Source organism: Panulirus ornatus, chromosome 19, assembly GCF_036320965.1.
Source record: "Panulirus ornatus isolate Po-2019 chromosome 19, ASM3632096v1, whole genome shotgun sequence".
Taxonomy (NCBI): domain Eukaryota; kingdom Metazoa; phylum Arthropoda; class Malacostraca; order Decapoda; family Palinuridae; genus Panulirus; species Panulirus ornatus.
In genome coordinates this window covers 27,299,742-27,318,784 of record NC_092242.1, presented here as the reverse complement: position 1 = coordinate 27,318,784, position 19,043 = coordinate 27,299,742, and the positions used below count along the sequence as shown (strand labels likewise).

At 41.5% G+C, this 19,043-nt stretch overlaps 1 protein-coding gene across 1 annotated transcript in view; it reads right to left on the bottom strand.

Moving 5' to 3' along the window:
• muskelin (muskelin 1) overlaps nt 1–19,043 on the bottom strand; it is a 512,022-nt gene that overhangs the window by 405,909 nt on the left and 87,070 nt on the right. Inside the window, exon 3 of the mRNA XM_071674329.1 lies at nt 18,256–18,398. Coding sequence (XP_071530430.1) covers nt 18,256–18,398 — 143 coding nt within the window. The remainder of the gene's footprint in view (nt 1–18,255; nt 18,399–19,043) is intronic.

Here is a 19,043-nt window from a genome sequence, read left to right as displayed (position 1 = left end):
AAGATCATGAGAGGCAAGTGTTTTGGGAGCAGCTTAATGAGTGTGTTAGTGGTTTTGATGCACGAGACTGGGTTATAGTGATGGGTGATTCGAATGCAAAGGTGAGTAATGTGGCAGTTGAGGGAATAATTGGTATACATGGGGTGTTCAGTGTTGTAAATAGAAATGGTGAAGAGCTTGTAGCTTTATGTGCTGAAAAAGGACAGGTGATTGGGAATACCTGGTTTAAAAAGAGAGATATACATAAGTATACGTATGTAAGTAGTTTAAAAAGAGAGATATACATAAATATACGTATGTAAGTAGGAGAGATGGCCAGAGAGCGTTACTAGATTACGTGTTAACTGATAGGCGCACGAGAGACACTTTTGGATGTTAATGTGCTGAGAGGTGCAACTGGAGGGATGTCTCGTCATTATCTTGTGGAGGCGAAGGTGAAGATCTGTAGAGGTTTTCGAAAAGAAGAGAGAATGTTGGGGTGAAAAGAGTGGTGAGAGTAAGTGAGCTTGGGAAGGAGACTTGTGTAAGGAAGTACCGGGAGAGACTGAGTAGAGAATGGAAAGAGGTGAGAATAAAGGAGGTAAGGGGAGTGGGGGAGGAATGGGATGTATTTAGGGAATCAGTGATGGCTTGCGCAAAAGATGCTTGTGGCATGAGAAGCGTGGGAGGTGGGCAGATTAGAAAGGGTAGCGAGTGGTGGTAGGAAGTAAGATTATTAGTGAAAGAGAAGAAAGAGGCATTTGGACAATTTTTGCAGGGAAATAATGCAGATGAGTGGGAGATGTATAAATGAAAGAGGCAGGAGGTCAAGAGAAAGGTGCAAGAGGTGAAAAAGAGGGCAAATGAGAGATGGGGTGAGAGAGTATCATTAAATTTTAGGGAGAATAAAAAGATGTTCTGGAAGGAGGTAAATAAAGTGCGTAAGACAAGGGAGCAAATGGGAACGTCAGTGAAGGGGGCTAATGGGGAGGTGATAACAAGTAGTGGTGATGTGAGGAGATGGAGTGAGTATTTTGAAGGTTTGTTGAATGTGTTTGATGATAGAGTGGCAGATATAGGGTGTTTTGGTTGAGGTGGTGTGCAAAGTGAGAGGGTTACGGAAAACAATTTGGTAAACAGAGAAGAGGTAGTAAAAACATTGCGGAAGATGAAAGCTGGCAAGGCAGCAGGGTTTGGATGGTATTGCAGTGGAATTTATTAAAAGAGGGGGTGATTGTATTGTTGACTGGTTGGTAAGGTTATCTAATGTATGTATGATTCATGGTGAGGTGCCTGAGGATTGGCGGAAGGCTTGCATAGTGCCATTGCACAAAGGCAAAAGGGACAAAGGTGAGTGCTCAAATTACAGAGATACAAGTTTGTTGAGTATTCCTGGTAAATTATATGGGAGGGTATTGATTGAGAGGGTGAAGGCATGTACAGAGCATCAGATTGGGGAAGAGCAGTGTGGTTTCAGAAGTGGGAGATGATGTGTGGATCAGGTGTTTGCTTTGAAGAATGTATGTGAGAAATACTTAGAAAAGCAAATGGATTTGTATGTAGCATTTATGGATCTGGAGAAGGCATATGATAGGGTTGATAGAGATGCTCTGTGGAAGGTACTTAGCTGCTGTACTCCATTTCCCAATCTGTGCTACCACAGAAATTGCTGCTGTCTGTGTAGTTTCCAAAGTCATATCACCTATTTAGGAGTTGTCTCACTTCTGCTCTTTTAACTTCCTCATTTACCACACAGTCAAACTTGAGGATGATATGATTGCTCTTCCCAAGTGGTGTATCATATATAATACTCTAAATATTCAAGATAGTAAGTGTGAAGATAACATCCAGTAATGATGGTGTACCAGTTTCTCTCAACCTACTGAGTTCATTGACATGTCGGTAAAGGAAATAATCAAGTACAAACTCTAAAATCTTGTCTCCATGATTCCCTGTCACTACACCTCAGAAGTGCGCAATCTACTGCTTCCTGTACCATACTGAATGCTCCTTCATTATCACTGTATATTTTTCTGGATTGTTGCAATTCTTTGGAGGATTACACAATATCAACACCACAAAGCATTTCTTTTCTACAGTTACTCTTCTCATTATGTGTTGTCTGAGCAAGCCATCTTCTTCTATTTGCTGAAACTTACGGCTAACTTTTATCAAGAAACTTTTATCAAGAGAGCCAAATCTCCCCCTCCTTTCTCTTTCTCTCCTCACTCTCAAGTACTACTCTGGACAGAGGGGGAGAGACCTTATCTCTTCAATAAGCTTTATTTCAAAACTCCAACAATATCACATGTATTTTCTGTAATTCGATCCCTAAATTCCAGCTCTTTACCATTTACTGCTCATCTATAAGTATTTGTATATATCACTTTCACTCTGACATCATCACCTGACATCACTGACCTGTCTACAGTGCTGGCAGGGGAGTTCTGACCTCTTGCCTCCTTGGTATCTCCTGTTTTAGCATTCTTTGCTTTTCTTCCTCTCTTCCCTTGGTGTATCACTATATTCGACCTTGCTCTTAAGTCTCTTTGCTGCTTAAGTACCTCCTAGCTTGATGACTCCAAATCGAAGTTTACCACAACTGGACCTCCCTTATGTCTAGATTATAATCACCATTTCTCATATTTTCCTAATTGAAATTGCATCTGGCAATTTCACAGCCTCCATAATCTTCTACATGGCATTCCTTCTTTCTTTCTGTTTCTCTATCTAGTGGGCAATGCCCATCCAGTCCAAAAACAAATACAGATTTTTATCAATTAATTACCTGATATTTTAACCTCTATACCTCTGGTCCCACCCACTCTATGGCTGTCAAGCAGTTTTTGTTTCAACTTTTGGGTCTCTGGTTTCCCATAAAATCTCCCCTTTTTGCTAACTTATCAACTGTACCACACATTTTCTTGATTGCTCATCTCCAAAAGTGTTTCATAATCCATTTTTATAATGTTCCAAGATTTCTGTCCCACAGCATCAGTCATAATGTTCAAATTCCACTGGGCAGCCATAGAAATTGCTCCTTCTGCTCCTCCAAGCCCAATATTTTCAATAGTTTCTGTAGCAATATCCTTTAGCTCAACATCCTCAAATACATCTACAATTATCTGCTCTGTTTTCAATCATTTTACTTTACTTCCTTGGTTATGTTCCCTCTGATATCCCTCATCTAATGGGACTCTGTATGTAGGCTCTTTTACTCCAATTTCTAATTCCAAAGTTCCACTTTCATCTCATGATACCTCTGTGATCCTTGACCTGATTCATCAGTTTCTTTAACTTCTTTCTTAGTTGTGTAAACTTTTGGTCTAGCTTTTCAACAACTTCCCTATACATCTCTGAGCATTTATTCTCTGGTTGTTTCTCCTTCACCTCCCCCTTTGTCTACTCTGGATCTTGCTATTACTGACTGGTCTCAATACATTCCCTTATTTGTGTCCATACCAAACTGAAGTTCAGTATGAAACTAAAAACATTAATAAAGTATATATACATGAGGGCTGGAGTGAAAGATTATCAGTATACTTCAGGGGGAATGAGAAAAAGATTTGGAAGGATACTGTGACAAAAATTAGAGTACAAATGGAAATATCAGTGAGATGGGCTAATGGGGAAGTAGTAACAAGTAGTGATGAGGTGAGTAGGAGATGGAGCAAGTATTTCAAAGGACTGTTAAATGTGCTTAATGATAGGATGGCAAATGTAGGGTGTCTGGGTCAGGGAGATGTGCGAGGTGATACAGTCATGGAAAGTGGTTTGGTAAAGTATGAAGAAGAGACAGTAAAAGCCTTGTGAAAGATGAAGTGTGGCAAGGCAGCTAAAGTGGATGGTACTGCAGTTGAATTTCTTAAGAAATGGTGACTGTGTTGTTGACTGGTTAGTTAGAATTTTCACTGTATGTATGGATCATGGTGAGGTGCCTGAGGATTGATGGAATTCATGTATAATGCCATTGAATAAAGGTGAAGGAAAAAAAAGGCGAGTGTTCACACTACAAAGATATGACTCTGTAGACTGTACCTGTTAAGGTGTCTAGGAGAGTGGTGATTGAGAAGGTGAAGGAATGTACAGAGCATATGACTGGGGAGGAACAATGTTGTTCAGTAGTGGTCGATGATGTGTGGATCAGGTGTTTTCTTTGAAGAGCATGAGTGAGAAATACTTATGAGAAAAAGAGGGATTTGTATGAAGCATTCATGGGTATGTTTAAAGCATATAATAGGACTGATAGAGATGCCTCATGAGAGAAAAGCTACTAGAAGAAGAGAGAAGTCTATCAAGTGTAAGGTGTGTGTATGAGCAGGAAGAGAGGAGAGAGAGGTTCCACATAAACATTGGTCTGCAACAGGGGTATGTGATGTCACCATAGCTGTTTAATTTGTTTATGCACAGTATGGTGATGGAGGTAAATGAAAGGGTCTTGGAGAGGGTGGCAAGTAAGCAGTATGCAAGGGTGCCTGAAAAGTGAGTCAATTGTTGTTTGCTGATGACAAACCACAGGTGACAATTTTTTTCTGATGTTGAAGGCTCCAGTCATGGACAAAAGTCCACATCAAGGCCAGGCCTTAATTCAAATATAGAGGGAATTATGAAAGGGAAAAAGTAAAGAAAAGGGAAAATACTTACGAATTTTGAAGGAAGTGAAAAACCTGTCTTCTGAAATGTGCCAGGTTATAGTTATAGAGGAAGACATGAGAAGGTAGAGAGTTCCAAAGCTTTGATGAGTAGGAAAAGAGGCAGGTATCAAAATGGCCCACCCTTGAACTGCTGATGGCCACACAATAATCATGTGTCGCAGCAGCTTGCCAAATAATATACGAGTTTACATGGGAAAGACAGACAACAGGAGGCCTGATTGGCCCACAACTGGGTTGTCTGGTAAAAAAAATTAATTAAAATGAGGTTAACTTGACAAGAAAATGTAATTCTGCTTAGCAGTTTTTTAAGCTATCACCGACTCCATGATGACGCAAATTAGCCTTCTTCTGTCCTCATTACCGCTGCTGTTTATACAGCTTATTTCTGGCATTTTTCTCAAAGTATACCTGAATTTATAAAATATTTGTCTAAATGACTTTTGAAGTTATTCAAAAGTCTTAGCATTCACTACGTCTGACGGTAACTTATTCCAGTGCTTAACACACCTATAGGAAAAGAAGCTTTTTCCTACATCCATACTATATCTTCTAGCTTTGAGTCTTCTTCCAATTATTTTCTTGTATCTTGAAAATATGTTTGTGATTTACGTTATCAAACTCATTCAGAATTTTGAACACTTGGATTAAGTTACCGTTAAGTCTACATTTTTTAAGGGAAAAGAGATCCAATTGTTTTAGCATCATGTCACATGCCAGACTTCTAAGGGATGGGATCAATTTCGTTGAGCATCTTTGTACTTGCTCTAGTTTTCCTCATCGTTTTTATAGTTTACGGACCAAAACTGGACTGTATATTCAAGGTGTGGTCTTACTAGAAAATTATAAAGTGTGAGGACTCTTTCTGGTTCTTGTAATCTATGTTCATGGCAATTAAACTCAACTTTTGGTTGCCTTTTTTACTAGCTACTTGACACTGTTTAGTGTACTTCATATTGCTGCTAATGACAACTACAAGGTCCTTTTCTACACCTACTTTAGTTAGAGAGTTTCCAAACAGTATGTAGCCGTAACATATATTCCTGTCTCAAAAGTGCAAACTTTAAACTTGTCTACATTAAACTTCATTTGCCATCTGTCTGACCATTCTACTAGCAAGTTAAGATCTCTTTAAATCATTTTGCAGTCCTACCTCCTAGTTTAGTATTGTCAGCAAATTTGGAGATCTTAGATATGAGACCATGTTCTAGGTCATTAATGTATATCATGAAAAGAATTGGGCCTGGGACCAACCACTGTGGCACACCACTTGTTAAGTCTAACCAATCTGAGGCTTCGCTGTTTAATACCACATGGTGTTTTCTTCTGGTAAGTCAGTCTCTGATCCATGTATAGAGTGCTTCACCAATCCCATGTGTTTTGAGTTTATGTAAAAGTCTCTTGTAAGGTACAATATCGAAAGCCTTTAGGAAATCTAAGTATGCTACATTAGACAGTACTTTTTTGTCCTAATTCTGATAACATTGAAAATTTCCAGAAAATTTGTCAGGCAGGATCTTATATTGTGGAAAACCAAGATGGTTGTCCAATAGTATTTTGTGATAATCTAGAAACGTGCCATTTTTATCTCATATTATTTTTTCCATCGCTTTACCTATCACTGATGTAAGGCTAACTGGGAAGTAGTTCAAGGCACACTTTCTGTCTCCTTTTTTATATATAGGAGTAATGTTTGCTAGTTTCCAGTCATATGCTACCTGACCATCCAATAGAGATTTGTTGAATATTTTTGTTATGAGGTATATCAGCTGTCGCCTGACCTCTTTAAGAATCTTGGAGCTAAGTTATCTGGGCTGTTGAATTTGTTAGGATTTAATTGGTCCAGGTATTCAGAGCTTCTTATTTCTCTAACATTCAACTCTTCTTCATCAGATCCTTGAAACACTTTCATTGGTTGCAGTGTTCAAGATGTTTCTTCAACTATGAAAACGGAATTAAAGGAAGAATTTAATGTAATAGCCATTTCCTTGTCACCAGTAGTCAGTGTGTCATGTTCATTTCATGATGGTTCCATTCCTTCTTCTACTGTCTTCCTTTGCCTTATATATTTGAAGAATTCCTTGGGATTATTCTTAACTTTCAAGGCAATCCTTTTTTTTCCCTCACGTTTACTCTGTATTATGACCTTCTTACACTCTCTTCAGATTTTGATTAATTCCTGGCGATTTTCATCAGTTCCCATTGATTTGAGTTTCTTATATGTTTTCTTGTTTTGCCAAATTAGTCCTCCTATTCTTCTATTCATCCATGACGATGTTGAAATATTGCATGTTCTCTCCCTAATTCTTGGAATGTGTTCATTTTCAATCTCGGGTAGTGTGTTCTTATAATTATTCCACACTTCCCCTGCTGTGTGAATGTCAAGAAGTTTTGTCCGATTGATACAGCGATTTTCATGTCTAATGTTTTCTAAATTTGCTCACCTGTAATCTCGAATCAAGAGTTTGTTGTCATTCATTTCATAATCTATAATTATCTCTAATCAAACTATGATTGCCATTTGACAAACTCTCACCTACTTTGCAAGAGGTGATTAAGTTTGTGTCACTAGTGAGGACAAGATCAAGAATGCTTTTACCTCTAGTTGTTTTTCAATTAACTGTTCTAGAAAAGCATCTCCAATCAGTTTCATTAGTCTCGTTCCCTCTCTGTCACCTGTTAAAGTGTTCCAGTTTATGTTTGGACTGTTAAAGTCTCCTACTACTATAACCTCTTTATTGTTTACCATAGTTTTGCTTTCATTGTATAGCATCTTATCACCTTCTTTTTAGCTTATGAGGTCTGTAAATAATGCCGAGATGTAGTTTACTTCTGAACTTGTTGGTAATATCAATTTAAAGAGTCATAAGTGTGTGCGTCTACTTTGCTTATCTTAACAGCACTTAGATTGTTATCGAAGTAGATCAAAACTCCACCATCTACCCTGTACAAGCAATCTTTTGTAAACAGTTTGTATCCAGGTATTGATAACTCAGCAATTACATGTTTATTCTCGGAATTTACCCATGTTTCTGAGATTGCAAAACATTTGATTTTTCAGTAACTGCACTGGATATAAGTTCATTGCGTGATCTAGCTAGAGGTGGGGAAGACAAGCAGCCAGCTCTTGGGAGCAAAAACCAGAGTAATACCTAGAAAAGAGGGAATGAACCAACATTGCAGCATAGGGCAATAGGGTCAAGTTTGGAAGTTAGCCTGGAACAGTTTATAAGTCAGACCACTTTCAACTCAACTCTATCAAGGATGCAGAGCTAAAACCACCCCAAATGTGAGAGCAGTACTCCATACAAGGATGAATCAATCCCTTTTATAAACAGAATAACTGTCCAGAAGAGAGGAAGCTTTGACATCTAAACAGAACACCCAGTTCCTTAGAGGCAGACTTAGCTACTCCTGTAATGTGGGGTTTCCAAAAGAGAGTAGATGTTACAGTAAAACCAAGTATATTCACTGAGTCAAGAGGTGGAATCACAGAACCATCAAAGGATAAATGAGAGCTGTGAGGAATTTTCGAAAGAGAGATGGGTAGAAATTGGGTTATGAAAGCATTAAACTTAATAAGAGTTTGTGTGCCCTGTGGCTGGCCTTGCCACTCTGGCTTCAAACCGTTGTTCATACGGCCCAGGCACCCACAGAGACCTGGTTTGATCTGGGCCGACCAACAGGGCAGTCTTCTCCTCAGAACCAAGGTTAACAGTCATACCCTGTCCTGGTGTACTAGTTGTCACTGTATCATCTAATCATTAAACCGAGTGTCTCAATATTGAACTGAGTGTTTTAAAAAACTTGTGGACCTCTTCAGTGTTTGTACAACACTGAATCACTTCAGTGGTGACCCCCAATGATCCAAAACTTTTTTTTATTTCACCATGCCTGGGGTAGACAACCCAGATCAGCAGAATGCAGTTTAACTCAAACTGCCCACCTTCTGGACATCACAGCCCCGGGTGTGGTTTGAACAAGTTGAAGCCCAATTCCACATCTGCTAGATAACTGCCAACATCACTGAGTATCACTAAGCAGTCAGTGTGCAAAACCAGGACACCACTGGCCACTTCACTGATTACCTCTGCCAGCTACCAGCGAACAACAAATACATAGGAATCAAGATGCTCCTCAATGATACATTTGGTCTCAGCTGCCGCGACAGGACGGCAAAACTCTTGCCCATGGAGGGCCTCGGTGACAACAAACTGTCTGTGCTTGTGAACAAGATGCTCACCCTGATAGACGGACACAAGACCTGCCTCCTCTTCCAACAGGTCTTCCTCGAGCAGATGCCTGAGGACATCCGTCTACTCCTCGCCGATGATGATTTCAATGACCTCCAATGGCTGGCAGCCTGTGCGGATGTGCTGTTGCATGCCAAATAGCAGGGTGGAACCACCATCAACCGGGTGGCAGCTGTGCCTTGGCAGGTCATACGGGCTGGCCCGGACTCCATGGAAGGAGAGGCAGCTCCGTGGTGGACAAGTGGTGCTACTACCACCAAAGGTAGGGCTCTGAGGCCTGCCGATGCTGACCACCCTGCACACGTCCAGAAAATGCCTCAGCCAGCCATCGCTAAAGGCAACTGCAGCCAGCCATAAACATCACCTCCTCATCATTTGGGATTGTCATTTGGGGCAGCATTTTCTCATTAATATGGCTCACATCACCCCATTCAGCCTCTTTGAGTTCCTATGCATGCCTTTCAGAATAAAGAACGCCGCCCAAGCTTTCCAACAGCTCATGGACATGGTGGGCCGCAGGCTGGACTTCGTGTTCATCTATCTCATTGACATCCTCATCACCAGCCACTCTCGCCAGGAACACCATGCATACCTCAGGAAGTCCTGCCCAAGGCTCAACAAGCATGGCCTGACCATCAACCTTGTTAAGTGTTAGTTTGGCCTCTCCTCCATCAATTTTCCTTGGCCATCACATCAACCAGCACGGAGCAGTCCCACTCCCAACCATGGAAGAGGTCATTTGCAAGTTTGCCAAACCTACTATGGCGAAGGTACTCCAAGAGTATGTTGGCATGGCTAACTACCACAGTTTTGTGCCGGCAGCTGCCAGGATCATGCAACCACTGTTCAAGGTCCTAGCCAACAAGCTGATAGAACCTGTTTGGGACAATGCAGCCACGACTTCATTTAACAATGCCAAGGAGATGCTGGTACATCCACGGGCCAATGCACTAACAGCTCTCACGGTCAATGCATCTGCCACAGCCATAGGCAGAGTGATGGAACAACTGATCGATGGCTGCTGGCAGCCCCTCGCCTTCTTCAGCTGTCACCTGAGACCACCTGAAAATAAGTACAGCACTTCTGACAAGGAGTTCCTCACTCTCTACCTGGCCGTCCGGCATTTCTGCTACTTCCTCGAGGGCAGGGATTTCAGTCTTCATCAACCATAAGCCACTCACAATTGCTTTTGCCAAAGTGTCTGATCCTTGGTCAGCCCACCAGCAGTGCCAACTGACTTAAGTCTCAGAATACACGATTTGTGTCCAGCACATCTCAGATAAGAGCAACCATGTCGCAGACTCATTGTCCCGCACCATCATCAACAACATCCATGCTCTGGCCTCCAGTGTTGACCATACGGCCATGGCTGCAACCCAACGAGAGGATGAAGAAATGCTCTCCTGCCACATCGCCATCTCAGACATCGTGTTGGAGAATGTGTGATTCAGGCCCGCTGACAGCACACTCCTCTACGATGTGTCTACAGGACAGCCAAGACCCATCATTCCCAATGCCTGGCACTGCCAGATTTTCAACATGGTTCACAGTCTCACTCAACTTTCCATCCGAACAACAAAGGCACTAAATGGCAAACGAGTTCATGTGGAATGGGTTGCGGATGCAGGTCAGCAACTGGACCTGAGCATGCATCCCCTCTTAAACCTCCAAGATTGAGCGACACATCATGGTGCTGCTGTAGATCTTCACCCTGACAGACCAGCGTTTCAACCACACCCTCGTTGAAATTGTTGGACTGCTGCCGCCATCCAGAGGGGCCACCCACCTCTTCACCACCATGAACAGATTCAAAAGATGGCCAGAAGCTGTCCCACTCTTGGATACCTCAACTGCAACCTGTGCATGTGCCCTTACCACTCACTGGATCACCTGCTTTGGCATACCTGGGGACATCTCCAATAGAGATGTACAATTCACCTCTGAGCTGTGGTTAGCAATGGCCGGGCAGCTCGTCACTAAGCTGCACCACACAACAGCCTACCATCCACAAGCAAACGGCCTAGTGGAATGTTTTCACTGGCACATGAATGAATCCCTCAAGGCTTGGCTCACAGGCCCAGACTGGATGGACAAATTGCCATGGGTCATGCTAGGTATATGCACTGGAGAGCCTGGCAACATCTTCAAATGAGCTGGTGTACAACATCCCACTTACAGTCCCAGAGGACTTCATTCTGTGGGCATGTAAACATCAAGAACCAACCCCCAACCTTGCTGACACGCCTCCGTCAGAAGATGGGCACGCTTTCTCCACTCCCAACTTCCTGACACAGTCTCACAACCATGTACACCCCACCTAACTTCAAAGACTGCCAATATGTCTTCCTTCACCAAGATTCCCTTCATACACCACTGCAAAAGCCTTACAAGGGACCCTTCAGAGTACTGCAAAATGATCCCATGGCTTTCATGATCGACATGGGTGGCAGACACGAGACCACCTCCATGGATTGTCTTAAGCCTGCACACTTGGAAACTGACCAACCAGTAGAGGTGGCAAGACCCCACCGCAGAGGGTGTCCACCATCCCTACCAAACTCACCCAAACTCAACCATCTGCAACCCCACACACAACACAAGATCAGGCTGCCTCACTTGACACAGTTCGTGTGTGTGTGTGTGTGTGTGTGTGTGTGTGTGTGTGTGTGTGTGTGTGTGTGTGTGTGTGTGTGTGTGTGTGCCATGTGGCGGGCAAAGCCATTCTGTTTTTAAACCATCATTCACACAGCCTGGGCACCCACAAAGACCTGGCGTGATCTAGGCCAACCAATCAACACTGATCAGGAGAGAAAGCAGCACAGTGCAGTGGACAACAGGGCAGTCTTCCCTCACTGCCAAGGTCACCAGTCATACCTTGTCTTGGTGTACTAGTTGCCATCATATCATTTAAACATTAAACCGAGTATCTTAATACTAGTGTTCTATTTTCTATTTAACTTGTAGACCTCTTCAATGTTTGTACAACACTGAACTGCTTCAGCCACATTGAGATATCCAGTCCACGTCTGGGTTTACTGAGGAAGCTGTGTCAAGACAAGAAGCAGATCGAGCGAGAGAAGAGGGAGCAGAATTGAAGGAGTGCAGTGGATTATTCGTGGAGACGAAATCATTGAAAAAAAGGAGAAAAAGTGTAGGGGTACATGACAGAACCCTGAGGGACACTACAGAGATAGATTGGCAGGAGAGGAAGCTAAATATGAAGGGGCAAAGTGAAGGAGGGAAGCCGAAAGAGGGGAGCTTAGAGATGAGACCCCAGTGCTACACCCTGTCAAAAGCCTTAGATATGTCAAGAGCAACTACACATGGCTTCTCAAAATCTTTCAGGGATGATGATCAGATATTAGTAAGATAGGAAAGAATATCACCAATGTATCTCACCTTATGGAAGCCATACTGGTGCTCAGAGAGAACACTATGGTTTTCGAGGTGTTTAAGGATATGGGAGATGAGGAGGGATTCACGGACTTTGGATACAGAAGATGTCAAAGCAATAGGACGAAAGTTAGAGGGGTCAGAACAGTCACCCTTCTTAGAGATGGGATGTATCAATGCATGCTTCCAAGATGAAGCTCAGAGAGAACACTATGATTTTCGACGTGTTTAAGGATATGGGAGTTGAGGAGGGATTCACGGACTTTGGATACAGATGTCAAAGCAATAGGACAAAAGTTAGAGGGGTCAGAACAGTCAACCTTCTTAGAGATGGGATGTATCAATGCATGCTTCCAAGATGAAGGAAAAGTTTTGGTTTTTAAACAGAAACGTAACAGATGAGCAAGCACAGGTGCAAGTTCAAAGGCACACTCTTTCAGTACACGGGGATGGATGCCATCAAGACCATAAGCCTAGCTTGTGTCCAAAGAAACAAGTGCTTTTTGGACAGTTTGATAAGATATTACAAGAAGAGGCATAGGTTTAGTAAGAGGAGCATCAGGGGGTGAAGGAATGTTAGAGTCATCCAAGGTGGAGTTAGAAGAGAAACACGAACCAAAGAGAGGTGCTCTGGTTATGGGAGAGATAGCTATAGTACCATCAGAATGGAAATGTGAAGGAAAGGTAGAGTGACAGAAGTTGTTAGAGATGCCCTAAACTCTAGACCAGAGAGACCTATCGGTGGATGACGAGAGAGGTTATTGCACTTCCTTTGAATAAAGGAACACTTCACCTCATGGATGACATGCATGCAACGATTACAGGCAGTGATAAAAGCTGAATGGGAACCAGAGGAAGGAGAGTTTTTCCATGCCCAATACGCCTGATCCCTTGCCTGAATGCTCTCAGAACAGGAATGGTTAAACCATGGACTGGATGAAGAGGTTGTCTTGGAGGAAGAGGTGATAAATGGAGAACATGAGGGCTTCAATCCCTCCACCATCTATATGGGAGGAATTTAACCATTCCACATGGTGAATGTTGAAATCCCCAAGGTAAAGGATCTCAGCTTGTGGGTGACAGGATGTCACAATCTTATGGAAGGAGTTTAGACAGTCGAAGAAGTATATACAATTTGGAGAATTAGGAGAGCAATAAGCAAATCAAAGGAAAAGTGTGGTAGTAGGGAGACAGACACTGAGCCGCATAACATCAAAGTTTGGTGACTCAAGGTCCTTGAGGCATGCAACAGGTGTGTTGATGGAATTAGCACAAACACCATCTTTGAAATGGAATCATGAGTGGAGGTTGTAGTCGGGTATGAAAAAGGGACTAGTGAGAACATCATTAAACAACTGTGTCTCAGAGAGAAGAAAGATATTTGGAAAGGCACTAGACAGATGATGTTCAACTCAGGAGAGGTTACTAGAGACTACGAATGTTGGTGTAATGAAAAGAAAAAGAGGAAGATCTAACAGAGAGGAAAAGGTCATAGGAGGGGCTGGTACTACTAGTGCCAGAGCCCTCTCTCTCACTGACAGTAGAGTTAGGCAGAAACCTGCAGATTCTTAGCACTCCATAATGCTGGGGACAAAAGGGCCATATTTTGATGGACTCTTTCACGATGATACTTATAAATGTTTGAGTTTATAGAAAATGGCAAGAGTACTTATGTGAAACAACAGTAATACCAATAAACAAGGTTTGAGAATGTGTATGGTGCTTGTAAGAAGGTGACAGGACTAGCCAGGTAGTCCTGCTTTGATAAGACAGAGTAAAATCAGCAATCATGACATGAAGAGTGTAAGATGGTTTCAGGTACCACTTAAGCACACCTCAGTCAGGACAGCAGTACCACCCTAGGTGGCTGTTGTCAACAACCTACCACCTAATACAAGTGAGACACGCATAAGTTGATGACTGAGTCTGGAAGAGTATGTGAAAGTAGGAAGTTGATAATAAATACAAGTACAAGCAAGGTTATTAGGTTTAGTAGGAAAGAGGGACAGGTTAGTTGGAATGTGAATATGAATGGAGAAAATTTGTTTTAAATACCTGGGAGTGGACATGGCAAAGATAGGAATTACAAGAACGGAAGTGAAGCATAGGGTGGGCAAGGGGATGATGGTTGTGGGTGTTTGGAAAGAGATCATCGTCTGGGATGGCAAAAATGGATATGTTTGAAGGTATAGTAGTCCTAACAATGCTGTATAGATGTAAGTCATGGGCTACAGATAAGGCTGAGCATAGGAGGGGGAAGGCGTTGGAAATGAAATGTTTGAGGACAACATGTGGTGTGAGGTGTTTGGTTGAGTACATAATAAAAGGGCAAGAGAGACATGTGATAATAAGAAGAATGTGCATGTGAGTCGAGAAGAGTGTACTAAAATGGTCCGGACATAAGGAGAGAATGAGTGAGGAGAGGTTGACAAACAGGAAAAGTATGCTGGTAGTAGAGGGGAAAAGGAGAAGACCAAACTGGAGTTGGAAGGATACAGTGAAAAATATTTTGAGTGATAGGAAGCCTGAACATGCAAGAGGGTGAAAGGTGTGCTTATAGGACAGACTGAACTAGAACATTGTGGTATACAAGGGGCAATGTGCTGTCACTGGCTGAAACATGGCATGTGAAGAAGGGAAACCATGGAAAGGTCTGTGAGGTCTGGCTGTGAATAGGGAACTATGGTTTTGATGCACTGTACATGACAGCTTGAAAACAGATGTGAAAGAATGTGGCATGTCTTCATCTGTTCCTGGTGTTACCTCACTAATGCAGGGAAACAATGGAGAAGCATGAAAAAATATTTATCTATCAATTCATTTATTATTCATTCATTTATTTATCTATTCATTTATTAATCTATTTACAACTGCCCCAGGATCCCAATTCCAAGAGCTCCTGCAACTGCAAGGATATGTTACCTCCAGGCTCAGGGAAATTAAAACTCCCATAGAGTGAGAAGACGTTCGACAAGATTGTATCTTAGGTGATATAGCCTTACAAAATGATGACTTTCCACTTGCAGCGTTACCCCCCCAAGCAGGTGGAATTCAGGAACACTAAATATAACTATACTTTCATTCTAAATTACCCTAGGATCATATTTCTAAGAATATTCTTAGGATCAATTTCTAAGAAAGAGTCCTGTTGTTAATCTGGAACTCTTTCCAGAAGGTCCTGCAGCCTAAAACTGTGTTACTTCCAGAAGCTGGAAGTGTGTACACTTTTGGAGTAAGAACTTTAATGATCCTATACTCGCGGTGACAAAACCTCACTAAAGGTGACTTTTCATTTGTGCTGTAACCAAAAGCCGGCAGAGTTCAGCAACATCTATATATATTTACATATGTGTGGATCAAGTGTTTGTTTTGATAAATGTGAGCAAAAAATAATTACAGAAATAGAAGCAAAGGGGACAAAGGTGAGTGTTCAAATTACAGATGTATAAATTTGTTCAGTATTCCTGGGAAATTATATGGGAGGGTATTGATTGATAGGGTGAAGTCATGTACAGTGCGTCAGATTGGGGAAGAGCAGTGTAGTTTCAGAAGTGGTAAAGGATGTATGGATCAGGTGTTTGCTTTGAAGAATGTATGTAAGATATACTTAGAAAAACAAATGGATTTGTATGCAACATTTATGGATCTGGAGAAGGCATATGATAGGGTTGATACAGATGCTCTGTTGAAGGTATTAAGAGTATATGGTGTGGGAGGTAAGTTGCTAGAAGCAGTGAAAAGTTTTTATCGAGGGTGTAAGGCATATGTATGAGTAGGAAGAGAGGAAAGTGATTGGTTCCCAGCAAGAATGCATGCTGTCTCCATGGTTGTTTAATCTGTTTATGGATGGGGTTGTTAGGGAGGTGAATGCAAGAGTTTTAGAGAGAGGGGCAAGTGTGCAGTTTGTTGTGGATGAGAGGGCTTGGGAAATGAGTCAGTTTTTGTTCACTGATGATACAGCGCTGGTGGCTGATTCGGATGAGAAACTACAGAAGCTGGTGACTAAGTTTGGTAAAGTGTGTGAAAGAAGAAAGTTAAGAGTAAATGTGAATAAGAGCAAGGTTATTAGGTACAGTAGGGTTGAGGAACAAGTCAATTGGGAGGTAAGTTTGAATGGAGAAAAACTGGAGGAAGTGAAGTGTTTTAGATATCTGGGAGTAAATTTGGCAGCGGATGGAACGATAGAAACAGAAGTGAGTCACAGGGTGGGGGAGAGGGGTTAGGTTCTGGGAGCATTGAAGAATGTGTGGAAAGCAAGAACATTATCTCAGAAAGCAAAAATGGGTATGTTTGAAGGAATAGTGGATCCAACAATGTTTTATGGTTGCAAGGTGTGGGCTATAGATAGGGTTGTGCGGAGGAGGTAGGATGTGTTGGAAATGAGATGTCTGAGGACAATATGTGGTGTGAGGTGCTTTGATCAAGTAAGTAATGAAAGGTTGAGAGAGATGTGTGGTAAGAAAAAGAGTGTGGTTGAGAGAGCAAAAAAAGGTGTGTTGAAATGGCTTGGTCACATGGAGAGAATGAGTGAGGAAAGATTGACAAAGAGGATACATGTGTCAGAGGTGGAGGGAACGAGGAGAAGTGGGAGACCAAATTGGAGGTGGAAGGATGGAGTGAAAAAATTTTGAGCAATCGGGGCCTAAACATGCAGGAGGGTGAAAGGCGTGCTAGGAGTAGTGAACTGGAATGATGTTGTATACCAGAGTCGACATGCTGTCAATGGATTGAACCAGGGCATGTGAAGCATCTGGAGTAAACCATGGAAAGTTTTGTGGGGTTTGGATGTGGAAAGGGAGCTGTAATTTCAGCGCATTATACATAACAGCTAGAGACTGAGTGTGAACGAATGTGGCCTTTGTTGTCTTTCCTAGCACTACCTCACGCGCGTGTGGGGGAGGATGGTGTCACTTCATGTGTGGCGGGGTGGCAACGGGAATAAATAAAGGCAGAAAGTATGAATTACGTACATGTGTATATATGTATATGTTTGTGTATGTTAATATATGTATATGTTGAAATGTAAAGGTATGTATATGTGTGTGTGTGGATGTGTTTGTATATACATGTGTATGTGGGTGGATTGGGCCATTCTTTCATCTGTTTCCTTGCGCTACCTCACTAACACAGGAGACAGCAACAAGGCATAATAATAATAATAAAGAAGGACCAGTAAGTGGCATTTATGGATCTGAAGAAAGCTTTTGTTATAGTTGATAGACATGCTCTGTGGAAGGTGTTGCACATATATAGAGATGGATGAAAGTTTCTAGAAGTGAAATTAGGGTACACCAAAGGGACATTAAACAAAACTGAACAGGAGCCATGTAAAGTAGCAGCAAGAATATCCAACACAATACCAGGAAAAACGAGAAACATGCATGAAAAAATTACTGATGCTTTTACAAAAAATTAATCTGTGGCTGAAGTCATTTCCTGATGAACCAATGATTGATAATCAATAAGCATGGAAGCAATGAGAAACATCCTAACTGATAATATCACAGCAACTGCAATGCTTTTTGTATGGAAAGATGGTGTCAATGCCTCACTTAATGATCTAATTCATGAAGGGTACAAAAGTGAGAAGCACTCATATTACTGTGAAGGTTCATGTCTCACTTTAACATGATGGACAAGGATTGAGAATAAGCTTGAGTGTACTAAGTTATAAGCACCTGATCCATCCCAAGGAATTGGGAATGAAGTTAATGATAATAGACATATACATAAAAATCTAAATCAGGCGGAGGTTTTTGTGATATCTATGTTGAAAAGTGCTAAAATCAAAGCTTTTTACTACTATCATTATCAGAACTAGCATCAATCTAATTTGCAACTGTGATAAAAAAAAAGAACAATCTCTACTTTTCAGAATCACTATTTTCTTAAAACACAAGCCTAAGAAAAAAAATACAGTACTAGTAAATACAGCTGTTGATTTACAAAAAGTTATGAAACAGGCAAATGTTTTGTACCTTTCAAGTAAGAGAATCATATTGTCATCCGAAAGTCCACCATATACACGGAATTTCTTGATATTGCAAACGTGGGTTTTTTCATATTTGCCAAAAGTTATGGTCTTGAGCACAGCAGGCCGCTCCAACTTTAGGATAAGGAACTGGAAGACAAAGAGATCATGAGTTTTTGCTGATAATCACTTTCTCACAAAAAGACTAATTTCTGTAGCATGACAGATGAGACCAGAAGGACATTTACAATGGTCCTATATACCAGTAATTGAAGCCGCTAGATATTGAGAACTATTCAGGAGTAAGGCTGAAACCTCTGATCTTGAGCTTAGAAGTCAAGCACTTCTACAACATGGCTATTATCTAATTAATCTATCAATACACATATCCTAATACCAGCTGACTTCCATGTACCTACCATTCACAGCCCTTACGAACAAACAAAGTAATTAGTAAAACATTATTACCCACACCATGGTCATTCATGTAGTAGGATGACCACCAGCTTACAGCTAGAAATACACTGACCACAAAACAGGTCCATCAGAACCATACACCAGAGGGAGGAAACAACAGATACAGTAAAAGTTTCCTTCAAAGCTCCTCGCATACAAAACTTCTCTACACTTAACAGTACTTGAATGAAGTATGTCAAATAAAAAGATAAAGCTGCATACATAAGGATTTGGATACTAGCTAAATGACTGCCTTGGAATATCCACAACCATTTCAAACTACAACATATTACAACACAATACAGATTTTGATGACAACAGAACTCTGAGCAGGAATAT